The sequence below is a fragment of the Macaca nemestrina genome, chromosome 3, assembly GCF_043159975.1.
Source record: "Macaca nemestrina isolate mMacNem1 chromosome 3, mMacNem.hap1, whole genome shotgun sequence".
Classification (NCBI taxonomy): Eukaryota; Metazoa; Chordata; class Mammalia; order Primates; family Cercopithecidae; genus Macaca; species Macaca nemestrina.
In genome coordinates, this window is record NC_092127.1 from 191,248,459 (window position 1) to 191,265,198 (window position 16,740).

At 57.8% G+C, this 16,740-nt stretch overlaps 1 protein-coding gene and 1 long non-coding RNA gene across 4 annotated transcripts in view; one reads left to right on the top strand and one right to left on the bottom strand.

Moving 5' to 3' along the window:
• Window positions 1–16,740, bottom strand: part of LOC105483813 (polycomb group ring finger 3) — a 62,480-nt gene that overhangs the window by 33,071 nt on the left and 12,669 nt on the right. For 2 of the 3 annotated variants that reach the window (XM_011744790.3, XM_071093931.1), the window contains exons 2-5: window positions 4,646–4,684; window positions 4,208–4,348; window positions 2,141–2,258; window positions 900–996 (exon numbers count right to left, since the gene is read on the bottom strand). In XM_011744790.3, the coding sequence (XP_011743092.1) occupies window positions 900–996; window positions 2,141–2,249 (206 nt within the window). In that variant the 5' untranslated portion in view covers window positions 2,250–2,258; window positions 4,208–4,348; window positions 4,646–4,684. The other variant, XM_071093932.1, reaches the window with a different exon arrangement.
• LOC139362464 (uncharacterized) lies at window positions 12,452–13,199 on the top strand. Its single transcript, XR_011621572.1, has 3 exons — window positions 12,452–12,589; window positions 12,780–12,974; window positions 13,065–13,199. It is a non-coding gene; the product is annotated as an uncharacterized lncRNA (long non-coding RNA).

Sequence of the window (16,740 nt, forward strand, 5' to 3'; positions counted from 1 at the left end):
CTTCAGCAAATTCTGCATAAAACTCATGACATTCAACCTGGGTCCTGAGGGTTCTCCAATGATTTGACTTGACTAAGTGATTTTTCTCTTTTTTTGAGACAGAGTCTTGCTCTGTTGCCAGGCTGGTGTGCAACGGCACAGTCTCCGCTTACTGCAACCTCCACCTCCTGGGTTCAAGCGATTCTCCTGTCTCAGTCTCCCGAATAGCTGGGATTACAGGCATGCGCCACCACGCCTGGCTGATTTTGTATTTTTAGTAGAGATGGGGTTTCTCCATGTTGGTCAGGCTGGTCTCAAACTCCCGACCTCAGGTGATCCGCCCGCCTCGGTCTCCCAAAGTGCTGGGATTACAGGTGTGACCCACTATACCCAGTCTACTTGACTAAGTATTGATGGAAATGTATCTGCAGGCACAGTGTGGGCAGGCCTGGCAGGGTGGCCTGGTAAGTGCTGGACCCAGGTTCTTCGTGTGAAGCTCCTGGGGTGCCCTTGGTCAGGAGAGGCTGCTGCCAAGGCAGGATGGGGGTACAGCACTATGGCCTGGGAAGGCCCACACTCACAGAGACGCCCGGGGGCACTCACCCGACGTACTGTGGCCTGGGAAGGCCCACACTCTCAGAGACGCCTGGGGGCACTCACCCCACATACTGTGGCCTCGGAACACCCACACTCACAGAGACTCCTGGGGGCACTCACTCCGTACGGTGGCCTGGGAAGGCCCACACTCACAGAGATGCCTGGGGGCACTCACCCGACGTACTGTGGCCTAGGAAGGCCCACACTCACAGAGACTCCTGGGGGCACTCACTCCGTACGGTGGCCTGGGAAGGCCCACACTCACAGAGATGCCTGGGGGGCACTCACCCGACGTACTGTGGCCTGGGGAGGCCCACACTCACCCGATGTACTGCAGGGGGTGGCTCTGGTGGATCACGATCCTGCAGGTGGGGCAGGTGTTGTTCTCCTCCAGGTACTTCACCAGGCAGCTCCTGCAGACTGTCATCAAAACACAAGTGTGTTAGGAGAGAGTCCAGAGCCAGGGCACCCAGCCCACCCATGTGCTCCACTGAACACGGGCATTTCTGAGCTCATTTTTGTGCAGATGCTCACTGCTGTCCTCCTTACGGCTCTTGGCTTCTGAAAAGGAAACATCTTGCCGTTCTGGTATCAGAAGCAACAAGAAAGTTTTAACTGTCCTGTCAATGGGCTTCCTCAAAGAGGCAGGGTTAGGATTTAAGTGGGAAGAAACACTTAGAATGGGGATATGATGCTCAAAGGTGAGAGAGCTGTGGGTCATCAGAACATGGGCTAATATAGATAATTTTACAATACTTTGTCCTAAAAGATGACAGTATCTTCTATGTACAACTAGATAAAATCAAATGAAAATAACCTAACATAAAATATGCTAACCAGTATCTAAAAATACGATTAACGTTAAAGTCAAAATTCTATCAACTTGGCAAATATTTTATTTTCTAAAATGAGAAATACACAAGCATCACTTGTATTATAAGTGTACACTTTATTTTAAAGATCCTGTTTAAGCGAAATGGTCCTCAGCCATCAAGAGACGCACACAGCGGTCGTCCACACCAGCAGGGCCGCCAGCCATGAGGCCTCATGTTAGCACAAGAACTGAGCCTCAGCCTGACTGATGACGCCTGCCCGTCAGCTGCAGCCACACTTAGAGAAACACCCAGGTCTAGCCCCAGTTGTGAGTCCTCTAACACCAACGCACAGGCTCATCAGGTGTGCGGACGCACATCCAGTGTGAGGAGCACACTGGCAGGTTCCCCTTTGAAGGATTTAAGGAACTCCTTCGGAGATGTGGAAACCGCCAGCAGTGAGCGCCGTGTCACAGCGGCCACTGGCCCTGCTGCTCAGTGGCAGGAGCGTGGCCCCTCCTGTGTTTAGCTCTCCTAAGTGAGGCCTCATCTGCTCTGAAACCACCCACAGGACCTTTAGTGTGAAATGACTTTTCTGACTTATCCTCAAGATCCTCTCTGCCCCTGGTCCTGGGTCCTGCTTTTGTCGGGGCTTGAGCTCAAAGCTCGTGGTAAAACAAAGGCCAAGGTTCTGAAGAGCACACAGCTGGGAAGGGCACGCCCTCCCTGGGTGGCCTGGGTGGGGCACGCACAGGTGTGCAGGCACTCCGTCACCGTGGTGGCGTCGATGAGGTACCCACTGCACAGGCGGCAGGTGATGTGGGCGTTGATGTCCCACAGCTTGATCTTCCTGGTCAACATCTTTGGCTTCTGCAAGACAAAATGCGATTAATTAACACCTGAAACTCTCCAAAGCCTTTCATCCTTGGCTTAGTTCTGACAGCGGCCCTCCAAGGAAGAGCATGCAGGCTGGGAGGAAGGTGCAGGCCCCCGGCCCCGGCAGCAGGAGCCTCCTGGGCTCACTGGGTCCCAGGCTCCCATGTGCAGGGCACGGTCAGCAATCCAGTGTCTGTGTGCACTGGGACAAGCCCACCTTTTCAAAAGCCCCCGGCTCCCCCGGCACTGGCTTCTCTCTGTGCCTGACACCCCTTCCTCTCCTCTCGCAGCGAGGACTGAGAAGGGTCCATAAAGCTTCAGAGAGGCAGGATCCCGGGACCCTCTGTCTGTGAAGGCGGAGGGAGCAGGAGGAGCCTGCGAGGGCAGAGCTGCCAGATGGGATAAGGATGGGCAGGCTCTGGGCACCTGGACCCTGTGCGGCTGGCTCACAGCGCGGCCCCTGGGCCCAGTTTAAGAGTCTGGGCTGTGCGCCCTTCCCCCTTCCTCCTCATTCACTTCCGGGCCGGCGCCGCTTCCACCGGGTGTCCCGAGGCTGTGTCTCCCAGAGCCTGAGGCAGCACGGGGCAGGGGCCGCGTCGCCCCGGGGCCCCACTCTACCCTCGCAGGGCGGGCACAAGGCCAGGCCACAGTGGCTGGCGGAGGCCCTGCCTTGAGAGCTGCCGCAGCCGCTCTGCTCGCCCACCAGACCTGTGCCTTCAGGGAGCAGACCCCCGACGTCACCGCACACCCGCAGCAAGAGAGCAGGACCGCTGCGTGGGTGGAGGCTGGCGGGGACTCAGGCTGGCCGGGGTGCACCCCACTACTGGGAGTTCGCTCCCCAGACCTTTCACCAGGGGAGAAGCAGGCACGAGTCTCCCTCAGTGAGGAGGGAAAGCCGCGACCCAAACTGCTGCATGCGTGACACCACTTCCGTCATCACCGCCACCAAGAGGCCCAGCCTGGAGCTCTCTGCTGAGCCCCACGTCGCCTGCTGCAGGCGCGGGCCTGGGGGTCCCACGAAGCAGCCGAAAGCTGGGCTCATCCAGGGGTCACATGCCTGTGGGTGAGGCCTGTCCCGGACCACTATGCCACCACCTTTACGCCTGCGGTCCTCACCTGGTCAGAGACTTCCAAAGTCAAATCCTCCCCTCCTCCTCCCTGTGGGGCTGTGAGGTTCGGGAGACCTGATGCGCACTGAGGATAAGGAGCCTGCCCAGGAAGGGGAAGGCAGACGGAGGGGAGGGGGGCGGAGCCCCGCCCTGAGCCCGAGGACCACGCTCACCCAGGAGGGGAGGGGAGCCCCTCCCTGCGCCCCTGAGAACCACACCCACCTGGGAGGGGGAGCCCCACCCTGCGTACCTGAGGACTACGCCCACACAGGAGGGGAGGGGAGCCCCACCCTGAGCCCCTGAGGATCACACCCATTTGGGAGGGGGAGCCCCACCCTGCGCACTTGAGGACACACCCACCTGGGACGGGGAGCCCCGCCCTGCGCACTTGAGGACCACACCCACCTGGGACAGGGAGCCCCGCCCTGAGCCCCTGAGGACCACACCCACCTGGGACGGGGAGCCCCGCCCTGTGCCGGAGGATCTCCCAGTGCTAATCAACTGCCTCACAACTCACTGGGCAAAAGCCCCAGGCTGCGCCCCCACACAGCACTGCTCCTCCGCCACACGCCGTCCGGAGGGCACCCAAGTGAACCAGTGACGGAAGAAAACCAGCCCTCTGCACCCCGCGCTGCCATCAAGGCCTGGGCCCTCCACAGCTGGCTGGATCTTGGACTCTTACAGGAAGGGCCAGGAAAACTCGGCAGTGAACCGTGAATGCTGCACCGTGTCCTGACCCGCCTGCTACTCATGATCGCCCGCCCTCCCCACAACAGGCAACAGGGCTGGGCAAGGAGTCAGCAGCACCTCCGGGGTCGGGGACGTGGGCCTCACCTCCGCTAGACGTCCGCGTGTCCGTCCCTCTGCCGGGGCATGGAGGCTTCAGGCCAGCACTCCCACGCGACGCTGCCTCCTGGCTCCGCACGCGGGCTCGCTTCTGCACCCTCCTTCCGGCCCTGGCTCTTTTTCCATTTTCTAGCACAGAAATGGCACCTGTTCACTTCGTGTCATGGCTATGTGACTGCCACAACTCCGCCATTTAGACTAGAACTCGCAACCAAGCCCCACCGAGCAAAAGGCGGAATGGGGTCAATCAGAAGTACTGACCGAGAGAAAAGCTAAGGACCCACGCACGGCTCCAGCCTGTCCCCAGAGCCGGCGTTTAAGAGGCGCTGCAAGGCATGGCGACCACATGCACAAAGCGTGGTCTCGGCAAAGTCCGGCAGTTCACAGGCGCGGAAAGAGGAGGGCAGTCGGCCTACGTGCACTTACCTGAGCACGACGCCTGGGGTCCCTGCTACATTGTGACGCCTGCGGAGAAAAAGCACAACAGGGTTACCCTTGGACTGCAGGCGGACGGCCCCCATCCCACCGCGGTACCAAGCCTTGCTCGGTTACACTGGTCTGTTTGCTTAAAATAAACGAAAGTTCTTCAGGGACCGTGAAGAACAGACTCTACCTGGGAGGCCCAAGGCATCAGAGACAGCAGGAGTGGGCACGCGGCCCACGGGGGTGGGGGGCAGCTGGGGGCCCCATCATGCTGTTTTGGGCCCAAGAGGAAGCTCTTGGGTGGAAGCTCCCCGAGGAGGGGTGAATTTCAGGGGTGATCTGGGGAAATGCAGGGCCTCAGAGGCAAGGCAGTGAGGGCCGGGTCCACGAGGCAGCACGAGAGCCCCGCAGTTCTGCCGCTGTGCACAGAGCGCTGTGTTCTTTTTTTTTTTTTTTTTTTTTTTTTGAGATGGAATCTCGCTCTGTCGCCCGGGCTGGAGTGCAGTGGCCGGATCTCAGCTCACTGCAAGCTCCGCCTCCCAGGTTTACGCCATTCTCCTGCCTCAGCCTCCCGAGTAGCTGGGACTACAGGCGACCTCCACCTTGCCCAGCTAGTTTTTTGTATTTTTTAGTAGAGACGGGGTTTCACCGTGTTAGCCAGGATGGTCTCGATCTCCTGACCTCGTGATCCGCCCGTCTCGGCCTCCCAAAGTGCTGGGATTACAGGCTTGAGCCACCACGCCCTGCCCAAGCACTGTGTTCTTTCCCAGTCACAGACCTGCCTGCGCCTGGCAGATGTACACCAAGGGCCCCAGTGCAGGCACTGAGCCTGGTACTAGGCTCAGCGGGGATGAGGACACGTGCGTTCTGTGGGGACAGGATGGTGACACGGCACGCGCAGTGCTCCGTTGGGGCCAGGGAGGGCACCTGGGGCCGCAGACAGGGAGGGGCAGGGTAGGGACATGGTCCCCACCTGAAAGACAGGCAGCAGGCACCATAGGACCCAGGGGACCACGTGGGGACCCCGCCTCTGGGATGAGGCACCAGGGTGACTGCCATGCTGGGAAGGCTTCCCCAGGAACCTTGGTGGCCTCTCCCATGTTCCTGTCTGAGCTTGGGAAACGGGTGGCTGGGGTCAGACTGCGGAAAGTGGGGGCCTGGGATGACGTACAGTGTCTGTGGCTTACTGACAGAGATTAAATACTTTCACACTCTTCATTTTCTACCCCATTTGTATCATTTCTATTCCAGTTTCCCATAACTGCACTTTTTATTAAATAGTCTTTGAAGCTCAGTTAACTTTTACATAAAAAGGGAGGAAGAAGGGAAAGAGTAGAGTCAGTCTTGCCAGGCAAGTATAAGGGGAGATCAGCAGGCATGTCTGAGGCTCTTGAGGGAGGGAGAAGAGAAACAAGATGAAGAGAATGAAGCCAGGCTCAAAGCCAGGCTTCCGGAACATTCTGCAACACTGGGAGCTTCCACATCTCCACTGCCCAACAGCACAGCTGCTGACCACACATGGTGTGGAGCACTTGAACTGTGGCTTGTGGGACTGAAGGATCTCATAATTATTATTCTTTTTTTTGAGACAGCGTCTTGCTCTGCCACCCAGGCTGGAGTGCAGTGGCATGATCTTGGCTCACTGCAGCCTTGACCTCGTGGGCTTGAGCAATCCTCCCACCTCAGCCTCCTGAGTAGCTGGGATTACAAGCATGCACCACTACACCTGGCTACTTTTTGTATTTTTAGTAGAGGCAGGGTCTCAGTCTGTTATCCAGGGCAGTTCGCTGGCTGCGAACTTCTGGGCTCAAGTGATCCTCCTGCCTCAGTCTCCCAAAGTGCTGAGATTACAGGTGTGAGCCACCGTGCCCAGCCCATTTGTTTTTTTTTGAGATGGAGTCTTGCTCTGTCACCCACGCTAGAGTGCAGTGGTGCAATCTCGGCTCACTGTAACCTCCACTTCCCATGTTCAAGCGATTCTTGTGCCTCATCCTCCCAAGTAACTGGGATTACAGACGTCTGCCACCATGCCCAGCCTTTTGTATTTTTAGTAGAGACGGGGTTTTACTATGTTGCCCAGGCTGGTCTCGAACTCCTGGCCTCCAGTGGTCCGCCCACCTCAGCCTCCCAAAGTGCTGGGATTACAGGTGTGAGCCAACACACCTGGCCAACCGAATGAATTTTTAATTGTATTTAATTTTAATTAAACTGTGGCCAGTGGTTCCTGTGTTGGCTGGCACAGCTGGCGGCTCCTGACAGGGGTTCTGGGACTTCAGTGAAAACACAAGACGCAGACCTTGGAGCCAGCATTCTAATGAAGGCAGACAATCACTAACAAACAGGCCAATTATTTACTATGGTTAGAAGGCGACAAACGCAGCCATCCCTTGGTATCCGTGGGGGACTAGTTCCAGGACGCCGCTCTGATACCAAAATCCACAGGTGTTCAAGTCCTGGACGTGAAGTGGTGTCAAGTCTGCACAGAAGCTGTGCACGCCACCCCCCCATGCGTTCTATGCCATCCCCAGATTACTTGCAACACTTAACATGCTGTAAACGCTGTATCAATAGTTGTTCTACTGTATTTCTAAGCTCTGCATTATTGTTATTGTTGTATTTTTTTTTTATTGTTTTGGTTCCCAAACATTTTCAATCTGTGTTGACTGGACCCACGGATTCGGGGGAGCTGGCTGTGCACTATTAAACCGGGTGCACCTAAAGCAGGTGATGTCTGAGCACAGACAGGATATGATGAACTTGACCCTAATAAAATGGAAAGTTTACGTGAAACTGATAAGTTCCTAGAACAGTAATTCACCAGCATTGAGACCAGCAGAGGAAACCCAGAAAGTTCCAGAATGGTCAGAAAGTCCATTCCAAGACAGCGCCAGGCCCCAGAGGGCTGCAGGTGGTTTCACCAGATGCTCAGGGCACAAACAATTCAGTCTCAAACTCTTCTTGGAGAACTCATGCTAAGAGCCTGACATAACCAGACCCTGACAAGGGCAGACGGCAAGAACTCAACATTAACCTCACCAGGAAACACAGAGGTAAAAATCCAAAGAAAAAGGTTAGTCACCCTTATTTAGCAATATACAAAAAGATAATCATTCTTGACAAACTCAGAGTCCTAGAAAACAAAGTGAGCTTAATGTGTATGGAAAAAAGATACAATTTATGACAAAAGATACAAGGAGAAAAATCACATGATCTTCCCAGCAGGTGCATAAAAATCATTTGACAAAATCATTGTCCATTCATGATTTAAAAAAAACAAAACTCAGCTGGGCACAGTGGCTCACGCCTGTAATCCCAGCACTTTGGGAGGCCAAGGCTGGCAGATCATGAGGTCAGGAGATGGAGACCATTCTGGCTAACATGGTGAAAGTCTGTCTCTACTAAAAAATACAAAAAATTAGCCAGGTGTGGTGGCAGGTGCCTGTAGTCCCAGCTACTCGGGAGGCTGAGGCAGGAGAATCGCTTGAACCCGGGAGGCAGAGGTTGCAGTGAGCCGAGATCATGCCACTGCACTCCAGCATGAGCATCAGAGCGAGACTCCATCTCAAAAACAAACAAACGAACAAACAAACAAAACACAAAACTCTTAGCAAACTAAGAAGAGAAGGAAATACCTTTAACCAAATAAATTTTCTGTTGAAGACCCTCAGCTGGTTGTGCAGTGGCTCACGCCTGTAATCCTAGCACTTTGGGAGGCCAAGGCAGGTGGATCACATGAGATCAGGAGTTTGAGACCAGCCCGGCAACGTGGTGAAACCCCGTCTCTACCAAAAATACAAAAAATTAGCTGGGCGTGGTAGCAGGTGTCTGTGGTCCCAGCTACTCAGGAGGCTGAGGCAGGAGAATCACTTGAACCTGGGAGGCGGAGGCTGTAGTGAGCTGAGATGACTGCACTGCATTCCAGCCTGGGTGACAGAGTGAGACTTCATCTCAAAAAAAAAAAAAAAAAAAAAGACACAGCCAGGTGCAGTTGCTCACGCCTGTAATCCCAGGACTTTGGGAGGCTGAGGCAGGCAGATCACCTGAGGTTGGGAGTTCGAGACCAGCCTGACCAACATAGAGAAACCCCGTCTCTACTAAAAATACAAAATCAGCCGGACATGGTGGCGTGTGCCTGTAATCCCAACTTTTGGGGAGGCTGAGACAGGAGAATCGCTTAAACCTGGGAGGTGGAGGTTGTGGTGAGCTGAGATCGCGCCACTGCACTCCAGCCTGGGGAACAAGCCTGGGGAACTCCATCTCAAAAAAAAAAAAAAAAAAAAAAAAAAAAAGACACTAACACACACATCCTCTCAAAGTCTTATACAAGCATGTTCAAAGCAGCCCTTTTCCTAACAGCCCCAAACTGGAAACAAGCACCTAGTCCCTCAGGAGGCGGCTGATAAACACAGCGTAACCCCTCCCCACGCAGACGTGGCTCCGCAGTGAGAGTGAACGCAGGCGCCCACGAAGCCACGGGGGAGGGGGGCAGACGCAGGAGCATGTTCCCACACGCCACGCAATTCCAGAACAACAGCAAGTCTGGTGGGAGGATGCAGGCGGGATGCACAGTCCAGGCCGGACAGGGACTGGCCAGAGGGGCCTGAGGGAGGCCTGTGGGGACCGAGCTCTGGGCCAGCACTGCCGGCGAGTCCGCGAGTCTGTGAGACTGGACAGGGGTGAAAAGTCCCCAAACTGCACAATGAAACTGGTGAATTTTAGTGTGTATCTTACAATTAAAAATACAGACCACAAACATCGTTCCTGGTGCTGAAATTAGAAAAAAAAAGCCAAACTCTCAGCTTGTATTAAACCATCCTACTCCGAAAATAACCAAGGCCGGGTGGGTGAGGACACTGGAAAAGGCGACCATGAACCTTTGGAGGTTGCTAAGGAGGGTATCGTCATGATTGTGGGTGAGGAAAAGATTTATGAGACAGAAAACAAAACTGACCATGAAGGAAATGACAAGTCAAAGAGAAGCACCCTGAGTTATCCAAAAGCACCATGGAGAAAAAAAGCCGAGGCCTGAGGGAAATTTTGGCAGTGCCTCCAGGGCCACAACCTAGACCAGGGCCTGGCCAACGTGGCTGTGTGCGCGGGTTTGTGGCCCCGCAGGGCCTGCTCCCACCACAGCACACAGCGCCGCTCATTGGAAGGAGGCCTGAGGCACACCATGATCACCATCTGCTCCCTCCCTCAGAGTTCGCCAGCCCCACTCTAGCCAATAGAGAGCTTCACGACAGAGAAATGTCAAATAAGCATGTTTTAAACGCTCAATTGTAAACTGGGAAATGCACGTTAAAACCCAATGAGATGGCTGCTGACCCCGGCGTGCAGGAGCCACGGCCGCAGCACCCCGCGGCCCAGGTGTGCACCCGCGAGACCACTCCAGCCTCTGCCCCACAGCCTGTCCCGCCCACGGCCACCTGCTGCTGGTGGCCTGTTTCACTTCCATGGACACACAGTGGACGGGGCTGATCCTAACGATCCTAACCATGGCTCGGAAGAGGCTGGGATGACCTGAGGGTTAACTGGAGCCACAGAGAGCCTGGCAGAGAGTGGCTCCGGGGCTCCTGAGATGGGGAGGACAGTGAGGGGCCGGCTGGGGAAACTGAGGCAGCTCCAGGAGGCTCCGTCATCATCTGTGGTCACCTGCTGGGGAACCCGGGGACGACTGCTAAGGCCGGACAGGAGGGGCAGCGACTCAGGTTTCCCCTGGGCAAATAAGAGCAGAACCGACAGCAGCCCTCAGCAGCCCACAGAGCCGCGGCCCAGAGCCCATTCCTACTCCCTCCTCCACAGGGAAACGCAGCTCCGCCAGGCACTGCGTCAGATGGTCCCGTGGGCCCCACAACCCCTCGGGGCTGCTGCCCCTCCTCCTAGCAGCCTACACACCCCACACCCCACGTCTAGTCCACAACTCCTCATTCGGTCTTAATTTATCGTTTCCTGATATGCAGAGATTTAAACAAAAGCTTAAAGCTGGAAACAGAACTTCCCATGACTGTCACAGCTCCACGTGTGCACGCCTCACAACGCAGCCGGCGGTCCGTGATACGTGCCTCACACGGCCTCCGACACGGAGGGAGTCCTCGTCAAAACCAACCACAGAAGCGCAAGCTCTGGTGGCCTCAACAGTGCGGGAAGCGCCCGCCTGTGCCCGCATCTGCCTGCCTGCCCACGCCTGCAGTGTCACCAGGCCAGTTTCAGATCCCAAACTGCCTACTTCTCTCAGTGTGCACAACTATTGGTATGTATAAAGGCAAATTTATCAACACTAAGATAATAATTTCTTTTTTTTTTTTTTTTTTTGAGACAGAGTCTTGCTGTGTCACCAGGCTGGAGTGCAGTGGTGTGATCTCATCTCACTGCAACTTCCGCCTTCCAGATTCAAGCAACTGTCCTACCTCAGCCTCCCATGTAGCTGGGACTACAGGCGTGCACCACCATACCCAGCTAATTTCTTGTATTTTTAGTAGAGACGGGGGTGTCACTACACTGGCCAGGCTGGTCTCAACTCCTGACCTCAGGTGATCCACCCACAAGGCCTCCCAAAGTGCTGGGATTACAGGTGTGAGCCACCACACCCGGCCCAAAGTGCTGGGATTACAGGTGTGAGCCACCACACCCGGCCCAAAGTGCTGGGATTACAGGTGTGAGCCACCACACCCGGCCCAAAGTGCTGGGATTACAGGTGTGAGCCACCACACCCGGCCCAAAGTGCTGGGATTACAGGTGTGAGCCACCACACCCGGCCCAAAGTGCTGGGATTACAGGTGTGAGCCACCACACCCGGCCCAAAGTGCTGGGATTACAGGTGTGAGCCACCACACCCGGCCCAAAGTGCTGGGATTACAGGTGTGAGCCACCACACCCGGCCCAAAGTGCTGGGATTACAGGTGTGAGCCACCACACCCGGCCCAAAGTGCTGGGATTACAGGTGTGAGCCACCACACCCGGCCAAGAATAATTTCTCACAAAACACCTGGAGCGTTTTATGAAGTAAATAAACAAAAGACAGACCTTGAACTGGCAGCTGCCACCCCACCCATCCAGACAAAGCATGGGCTCCGTCTTCTGGTCCACAGCTCCCACAGCACCACTGTCCACCAGGGTGCTCCATGGAGCTTCACCTTCCCGCCTGTGCTGCCGGCTGTGGTGGCCCACCGGACTGAGCCCCTGACCTGGCCGGCATGGCCAAACATGGGCTCTGGTGTGGAAGAGCCTCCGGGGCCTTGGCTGCAGCCCCTGAGCCTCCCTGTCACCCACTTCCCTGTCTCTCGCAGCCGATCCCATCTCTTCGCTGTTGTCCCAAGGCCACATGGGCCTGACCACCCCCAGGGCTCCGCGCCCCCTCCTGGCTGACAACCACCACCTGTCTTGAGTCTGTCTGCCAGGGCTCTGCTGTTGGGCCCTGAAGTTCTCGAATTGACCCGAACATTCCTTGACTGTTAACAGCAGCTGCTATGCCTGACACTTACAGTCCTGGGCAGACAGTAGCCCGCACCATCCTCACAGCTGCTGGGGAGGGGAGCGTGGCCCGGAGACCCCTGGATCCCTGGATGCCCCACGCACCTCCTCCCTCTGCTGACTCCACTCTGCCCTGTCCCCAGAACGCACTGCGGCCATGGAGACCACAGGCCTTCTAGGGGGCCAGTCAGCCTGGGGCGCCGTGGGGCCTGACGCGTCACACACCAGACCTGGATCACACGGGCATCCTACTCTAGCCCCTCGTGGCCTCACACAAGCCCCTGTGCTGTCCTTCAGGCCCAGGCTGCCCGCTCAGGTCTCAGCTCCATCCTCATCCAGCCAGCAGCCTCCGCTCCTGCGTCCTGAGGATCTTCTAGGAATCCGCCCTACGAGGCCCCTCCCCGGGGATGAGGACCCTGCCCCACACAGCCAGACCGAAGGGGCTCCCGCACCGTCTGGAACCCTCTGTCTTTCCCGGTCAGACTCACAAGCTCCACGTCCACACAGCTCTCACTTTCACAGAGCCCCTCCCCCTTCCCGGGGTGCGAAACCCGCCCCCTCCTCTGGTCTGCCCTGGGCTACCCTCTGGGCACCCCACTCTGGTCACTCACCTTCTCCTGCTTCCCGTGGGCATCTTCCAGATCTTTTTCCACCTCCCTCCTCTCAGCTATCACACCCAGGGCCAGCCCCTCCAGGTGCCACTTCCAGCCTCCGAAATACACCCTCCCCTCCCCGGTGGACCTCAAGGTCACATGGCTCCATGGCTCCCGGCAACTGCAGCCGCTAGGAGCCTTCAGAAATGCACAGGGCACACGGCTGTCACCACACTCTTCAGACACATCCCGGCGTGGGCGGCATTGACGTGAGTGTGGATTCGGCGCGGGCGCAGCCCTGACGTGAATGGATGTGTCTCTGATGTCTCAGCGTGACATATGCCTTCCTCTCCACCTAGCTCAGACACCCCCAAAACACCCTGCACACCAGCCACACCACTGCCTGGAGCGGCCTCCAGCCCCTGTCATTTAGCTGCTGCTACCGGACGCTGGGAGGAGCCGCTGTCCTGAGTCGCGCCCACAGCACAGAGCCGTCTGGATAACACAGTGGCTTGTTGGTTTTGTTTTGCAGTAAAACTCACATACACACGTATTCAGTATGATGAGCAAAGCGAAGGATGATATTAAGGAAAAACGTATGATCCTGAACACTCAGAGGCAATGGCCGTTCTCCGTGTAAGGACGTGTCCGTCCGTGTCTGTGGGTGTGTCCTTAAATAACACTGCATACGCACAGATGCTGCTCTCATACAGACGCTGTCCCACGCCCCGTGTGTCCTGCACTACGTGAGATGTGCTCTGATGCGGTTTCTGCAACGAAGGAGCTGCCACGGGCCTCTCCACACCCACACGCAGAGCCACCCAACAGCCCAACCCATCCACCTCCCACAGGCCTCTCTCCCGCCCACACGCAGAAACACCCAACCCATCCGCCTCCCACAGGCCTCTCTCTATGCCCACATGCAGAGCCACCCAACCTATCGGCCTCCCAACCTATCCGCCTCTCTCCATGCCCACACGCAGAGACACCGGTCCACCCACCTCCCACAGGCCTCTCTCCCGCCCACACGCAGAGCCAACCAACCCATCCGCCTCCCACAGGCCTCTCCACGCCCACACACAGAGCAACCCGTCCACCAGTCTCCCACGGGTCTCTCCACGCCCACACACAGAGTCACCCGTCCACCCATCTCTTGCGGGCCTCTCCCCATGCCCACATGCGGAGACACCCATCCACCGTCTCCCGCAGGCCTCTCTCCACGCCCACACACAGAGTCACCCGTCCACCCATCTCTTGCGGGCCTCTCCCCATGCCCACATGCGGAGACACCCATCCACCGTCTCCCGCAGGCCTCTCTCCACGCCCACACACAGAGTCACCCATCCACCCATCTCTTGCGGGCCTCTCCCCATGCCCACATGCGGAGACACCCATCCACCGTCTCCCGCAGGCCTCTCTCCACGCCCACACACAGAGTCACCCGTCCACCCATCTCTTGCGGGCCTCTCCCCATGCCCACATGCGGAGACACCCATCCACCGTCTCCCGCAGGCCTCTCTCCACGCCCACACACAGAGTCACCCGTCTACCCACCTCCCACAGGCCTCTGCCCACCCACACACAGAGACACCCATCCACCGTCTCCCATGGGCCTCTCTCCACGCCCACATACAGAGCCACCCGTCTCCCTAAGGAAACTACAGGCCCTGGGGCCTGCGTTCAGCAGCCCCGCTCACCGGGGGCTTCTCTGTCCTATGAGGGGAGTCCCGGGGGGCAGGGTGACCCCCAGTGAGTGCACTCTGCCCTTGCTCCGCCTCGCCCACAGCCTCCTCAGGCACCGACTCCCTCTCTCCTCCGCTGTCCACCCCGGCACCCTCTGCAGCCTGGACGCCTCGGCCCCCTCCCCCGCCTGGCGGACTGCCCAGCCCAGGCTTCCTCTGGGGGGGCTCTGCCAGGAGGAAGAGGTGGCATCACAAGCCCACCCCTGGGGCACATTTTCTTCTGCCACCCATGTCTTAGGACAGCCTGAAGTTTCTGTTGTTTGTGAGTCAGTTTTGCTGAGTTATGAACTTCCCAGAAAACAGCTCCTGAGACTCACAGGCACAGAGCTGCAGGCGTGTCCTGTGCTGCATGGAGCAGCCCCACTGGGGAGCACGGAGAGTCGGGGCCTGCACTGCTGCATCGTGCAGCGAGGTTGGTTTCACACACACCCATGAAATCGTCACCACCACCCGACAGGCAGCGTTCCCTCCCCAGTGTCCTCAGCCTCGCGGGTGCCCAGCCCAGGTGGGAGGGACGGTGCCACATGGAGTCCCGTCTGCTCCACATCTCCCGTCTGAGCTCCTGCTGCCCATGGGGTCATCCTCTGCTCCTTGCTGTCCTCGGCCACTCCCTGGCCCATGCCAGAGCTCACGTCCAAGTGGTGAAACCCGCCCAGGATAGCCTTCTCCAAGCCACCCTCCCACTAATTCACCCTCCAGACAAGTCTGAGCAGCATCTTAGAGACAGAAATCTGACACGTCGTCCTGACAGCAGAGCAGGGCCTCACCCTCTGCTTCCCGTGCCAGTGTGGTCACGTCGGAACCAAATCCATTCACGTCGGGGCTGCGTCCACGCCGGGTCCACACGCACGTCATTGCCTGTCCACGCCGGGTCCACACGCACGTCATCACCCGTCCACGCCAAGGTCCACACGCACATCATCGCCCGTCCACGCCAGGTCCACACGCACATCATCGCCCATCCACGCCAGGTCCACACGCACATCATCGCCTGTCCACGCAAGGTCCACACGCACATCATCGCCCGTCCACGCCAGGTCCACACGTACATCATCGCCTGTCCATGCAAGGTCCTGTTCATGTCGGGGCTGTGTCCATTTGGGGTCCACACGCACATCATCGCCTGTCCACACCAGGTCCACACGCACGTCATCGTCCATCCACGCGAGGTCCTGTTCACGTCGGGGCTGTGTCCACGCGGGGTCCACACGCACATCACCCATCCACGTGAGTCCTGTTCACGTTGGGGCTGCGTCCACATCAGCTGCGCCCTCCTCCCAGCCATGCACAAGGCTCCCTGGCAGGAGGCCCTACCCACTCACAGGTGGGCCAGCTCCTGTCCACCAGACAAGAGACCCTGCACCTCTCTGCACGGGCTGCCCCACCTCCTGGAGCTGAAACCACTCTGCCGCCCTCCCTTGTGGCACTGTGTCCTCCCGCACAGTCACCCTCCTCGGTGACACATGGGTGCTCCTCCCACAGTCACCCTCCTCGGTGACACACGGGTGCGTGTGCGGCCTGGCCCCCTCGTGCACGGCACACTCTGGCAGCAGGGCCACATCAGCATCCTCATGAGGGGACAGTGCGTCCAGGGCTGTCACTCAGGAGGGAAAGGCCGTCCAGTCGACGCCAGAGGCACCCCTGCCTTCACCAACGGGCTCTGCAAAACCTGTTTTCATTTATTTTCACAAAAATGACCACACTGCTGAAACTGGCCTCACAGATGCCCCCAACCCAACACCCGCTGTTCACAACACTGTGAGCTACACCACAGCTATGATCCCAGACACATTCCCATCATCCGGACAGTCCCTTCCTGTGTAATGCAACCCTCATGCCCCCACTGCCAAGGGAGGGAGCTGGGCTGGGGTCCCTTGCATGCCTGCGGCAGCACATGGACGAGGCCCAGCCAGGCCACTGGACGCCTCGAGCTCTGTGTCTCCGCACCTGGTCCACTGCGGTCTTTCCACGGCTGGCCTGACCCCAAACACCCCGTCTGCACCGCCCTGCCCCTCAGCTCTGCTGCAGCCCTCAGCACCTGCCAAACTCACACAGCGTCCCTTCTCCACCTCCCTATGGCATGAACGCCTTGCTCCTGTTCCCTGACAGGACCCCACGTCGCACCTGCACCACAGACACACACGGCTCCCTCGCCAACCCGTGCTGAGGACAGAGGACGCGGGGAGGCGGCTCACAGCAGCCAGGGAGGTACAGACACAAACCACTCTCCAGCACCAGCATGTCCCTGAGCTGCCCCTGGCGAGAAGACAGTCCAGGCACCGAGGGTTCTCAT